Genomic DNA, 4611 nt, shown 5'->3' with positions numbered 1-4611 from the left:
ACAGGAGGAGTATGGTGAAAAAAGAGAAGAGGAGTAAAGGCAGGGCAGAGGAGGAGGAGAAGAAGTAGAACAACATGAAGAAGAAGAAGCAGGAGGAGGGGAGGAAGAAGATGATGAAGAAGAGAAGACTGTTGTCGTCTGTGTTCTTACTGTGTAAGATTTCAAACACTTCTGCTGATATTGACAGATCAGATATGATCTCATATCATGATAATATGTTGGTATGTTGTCTAAATGTTTAAAAGGTAAACTTGTTACTTCAGTTATCTGTTGTCTATATCTCGTCGTCCCGACTTCAAACCTGCATTATTTTTATTTCCCATGAACTCCGTCTGGTGACAGTTTGTCACCAGCAAGTAAAATCTTTCCTATTTCTAATTTCAGTTGATTATCGTTACACCGATGTGATTGGGGCAGAATCAGAAACAGATCCTGAGAGATCACAACCTGAACTGAGCCGAAGGTCATGATGTCAGAGTTCTGACAGGTGAGACAGGCGACACCGGCGCATCAAAATGAAAATGTTTTTATTTACAGTCACATGTTCAGTCACTTCTCCGTCGTGTGGCTCTTCATGTGAAGCCTCACGTACGTCTTTCGGTGGAAACCTTTCCCGCAGATCTCGCAGCGGTGTGGTTTCTCTCCGGTGTGCGTGCTGCTGTGCTGCTTCAGAGTGGAGTGATCGCTGAAGCAGCGGCCGCAGGTGTTGCACAGGTACGGCTTCTCGCCCGTGTGGGTCCTGATGTGTCGCATCATGTTGTGACGGCAGTTGAAGGATTTTCCGCACTCGCTGCAGAGGAACGGCTTCTCGCCCGTGTGGATCCTCATGTGCATCTCCAGGTTCCCCTGACTGTCGAAACACTTTCCGCACACCTCACAGACTTTCCCGTTTTTGTGAGTTTTCAGGTGAAGTTTTAAGTTTTCCTCCGAGTCGAAATGCGTCCCGCACACGCCGCACAGGTCTGTGGCGTGACTCTTGGCGTGATTCACCAGCGAGACCATGGAGTGAAACATCTTCCCGCACACCTCACAGATGGTCCGAGTCTGATGCTTCTTCGCTGGCGATGTCTTCGTCTTCTTCTCGTCGTCGTCGCCATTCTCATCCTTGTTTGCAGTTGTGTTACTCGGGTTGAGGTTCTTCTTGTGTATGTGAACCAGCAGGTGGCGCTTCAGCGTGGAGTAGTCATTGAAGCATTTGCCACATATGGTGCAAGAATACGGTTTCTCCCCCGTGTGTATCCGGATGTGTCGCATCATGTTGTGGCGGCAGTTGAAGGACTTCCCACACTCGCTGCAGTTGAACGGTTTCTCTCCCGTGTGGATCCTCATGTGCGTCTCCAGCGAGCTCGAGGTCCCGAAACATTTCCCGCAAATGCTGCAGATTTCGGCCTTCACGTGTGTTTTCAGGTGAGCTTGAAAACTCTCCTCGGTCTCCAAATGTTCGCCGCACACGCCGCAGACGTCCTTGGGGTGAACTTCCATGTGATTCACCAACGACACGGTGGCGTGAAAGGCTTTCCCACAGACTTTACAGCAAATCCGTGACTTTGGTTTTTTCGTCGGGTGCAGTGTTGAGGCTGTTGGTAGTCGAGGCCCTTTAAGCTTCTTCCACTTGCGGTTGCGGTTGCTGTTGCTGTCGCTGTCGTCGGTCTGAGATTCCACGCTGCCCCTCCACTCATCGTCGCTGTCCTCACAGCTGGAGGACGCGCCATCATCAGCCTCCACCTTCATCTGGTCCTGCTCGGCTGAAGTGCTCGGCAGAGGATCTTCTTCTCCTTTAGCGCTCTGGTACCCCGACTGTAGCTGGTCGAGCTCGTTCTTCACGTACGGAGGAGTGAAGATGAACCTGATGGCGTTCTCCTCCTCCACCTCCTGAACCGGCTCCTCCTCCTGGCTGCTGGGCTGGTCCTCCTGGCTCTTGGCGGTCTGTGGAGGCTCCTCGTGGTCCTGACTGGAGCTCCACTCCTGGTCACAGTGCTCCTGCTGCTGATCGGAGTCCTCGTCCCAGACCGAGAGAGCCAGCTGTGGTTGGTCTGCAGGAAAAACACAAAGGAGAATATCAATGAAATACGACATCATGTCATCATGTCGTCCTCCACGCTGCTGGGAAGCTTCACAGCTGCAGGATTCTCCTAAACAACAGATCCTAAAAGACGTTATTTAAACCTTTTTTAATCTGAAATCTTCACTGTAGCTGCCAAAGCTGTCGGGTGAACGAGCTCGACCGGACAGTGAGGGTTTAAATAACGTCCTTTCACATCAGCTTGTGATCTCGAGGCTTCTGGAGACTTGGATGACAGCAGACGAGCAGTTTGGAAACATCTGATGGCTGTTTTTGTTTTTTTACATTTTAAATCAAGTCTCCAGCTTCTTCTGTTGTTCAGCAGAACGCTGCAACTCTGTTTGGTGTGAAGCTCCAGAAATGTTTTGTGGGCTACAAAACTTCACCTGACTCTCCATCTGCATGGAGGGAGGAGATAATGAATTCATCGATGAACTTTTCCTTTTTCCACAACTCACACTGCTGCTGTATGTTGCAAATAGATCTTTGAATCCTCCCTAATTGTCTTGTTTTGTCAGACCAACAGGCCAAAACACACAGAAAGTTTGTTCTGTTATGTTATTAGACAATGAAAAGCACCAAATCCTCAAAATCTAGAAACTGGAACAAAGAAAAAACTTCATCGCTCAAGAAGAATTGTTTGAGTTCTACTTCCAGCACCAGTCAGAGTAATAATGTGGCCCTGAAGTGACACAAACTGAGACTTAAAAGCTTTCAGACCTTTTGAAACAGTACTGAAATATTAGATCTGACATCTCACCTGCCGGTCAGGTGATTAGGAGTCACAGAGAAAACAGCCTCTCTATAATCTCTGTAACATGAGGAAAATATCCACAGTTAATAATTTATGCCAAATTTGAGATCACGACCTGAGAAAATATATCAGGACCAGTCGGACTAAACACATTTGACCAAAATATACGTATAAAGTTCTCTGACAGGTTAAACTGTCACAGGTGTTCAAGCCTCCATCACCTGTCATGTTTCCAACATCAGGAAGATCAAATAAAGTTAAAACAGCCCTCAATATATCATAACAGTGTTCAAAGAACATTGTGATGTTTCCTTATGAACATATTCATCATTATAGCATCATATACCACCGCAGCCATGTGCTTATTGTGGTCAATTGTCAGGTAACTACAACCTGACGCCAGACTCCATTCAATATAACAATCGAATATTTATTAATTGAACCTACAGGCTGACAGTGTCGGGAAAACTATCTTTTTACAATCACTCTGATGCAGTTTATAATTCGGCATCAGTGAAACCTACCAACGTTTGTCTGGAAACAACCATCAAGGTAACAAGTACAATAAAAGTTTATTTCTATCGAACTTTATGGCTGTTTAACGAGTCATTAACGTGCCGAATATAAATATATACATCTAAATCGAAAAATATATATTTAATCGTGCTTTATTTCGCATGTACATTAAGAGATAAGATGGCTAATCATAAATTGCTTGATGGTTCAGTGGAGTTTGGTGTCATCACATTCTTTCCATTAACCAGATATCATAAAAGTTTATTTTTTATCGAACTTTATAGCTGCTTAATGAGCCATCTCTATGCCGAATATAAAAATATACATAAGCATTCAAGAATATGTATTAAATCGTGGTTTATTTCGTATGAACATTAAGAGATAAGCTGGCAAATCTTAAATTGCGTGATGGTCGGATGGAGTTTGGCGTCTTGACGTTCTTTCCATTAGGCAGATATCATCTCACACCGGAAGGGCCTGGTGAGTGTGAGGCATGTTAACCTGGTAATGAATCTGCTTTAACATTCATCACGTTTAGCTGTTAATTAACTAATTAACGTCTCCGTGTTGTGAACGTGAAGCTAAGTTAGCCAAACTGACGCTACTTCATGTTTAGCAGAAGTAGGCGTCGCCCGGCTGCTGGTTCGGAGCGTCTGAACACACATGGTGAAACAGAGAGTAGCTGCCAGTCATTCACGAACCTGAGTGTTTGTTTATCTTTATTTCAGGTTTAACAACAGTCTGCAGCATCCTGCGCTGCCGGCGGATCTCCCGTTTGGAGAGCAGGATCTCCTCCTCGTAGCCTGCGATCGTCTTCTTGACCGCCTCGAAGATCTCCTCCGCGGCCGCAGACAGCCGCTCGTTAACGAGCACTCTGAGCAGCTGAATGCTGGACATGATGCGAGCGGAACCGCGGCTGTGTTCTCCGGCCGAACCGACCGATACCCGCCCTTCTTCTTCACTCCTCACACGCTGCTTTTGTTGTGAAAAACAGAGCGCGACGTGCAGCGCCTGACTGCCGTCAAGTTAGCGCGCGCGTTCAGCAAACACAGACTATTTCCGGCCTGGTGTTATTCTTTTCAAATTAAAAGCATAATTAATAGCTAGGCGTTTACGAAAAAGACCCTTTTATATAAAAATGACAAAAAACAAGCAAATTAAATTGTCACTAACACTGCCGTTGAAAAGTAAAAGTGCTATTATATTGTGTCAAAATATTACTTTGGTAAAAAGTGGAAGTCAAGTTAGTAGTTGAGTAAAAATATTAATAAGTGTGACA

The 4611-nt window shown here is 45.5% G+C and overlaps 1 protein-coding gene across 1 annotated transcript; it reads right to left on the bottom strand.

The window, feature by feature from the left end:
* Positions 1–510: 510 nt before the first annotated feature.
* Positions 511–4409, bottom strand: LOC119013743 (gastrula zinc finger protein XlCGF57.1-like). The gene is made up of 2 exons (XM_037088597.1): positions 4034–4409; positions 511–2033 (listed from the first exon to the last, which is right to left on the bottom strand). Exons 1-2 carry the CDS (start codon positions 4227–4229, stop codon positions 550–552), a joined length of 1680 nt encoding a protein of 559 aa, XP_036944492.1. The 5' UTR covers positions 4230–4409; the 3' UTR covers positions 511–549.
* Positions 4410–4611: the final 202 nt, after the last annotated feature.

Source organism: Acanthopagrus latus, chromosome 23 (genome assembly GCF_904848185.1).
Source record: "Acanthopagrus latus isolate v.2019 chromosome 23, fAcaLat1.1, whole genome shotgun sequence".
NCBI lineage: Eukaryota > Metazoa > Chordata > Actinopteri > Spariformes > Sparidae > Acanthopagrus > Acanthopagrus latus.
The sequence above is the reverse complement of the archived record's forward strand: the minus strand, read 5'-3'. Positions and strand labels throughout refer to the sequence as shown.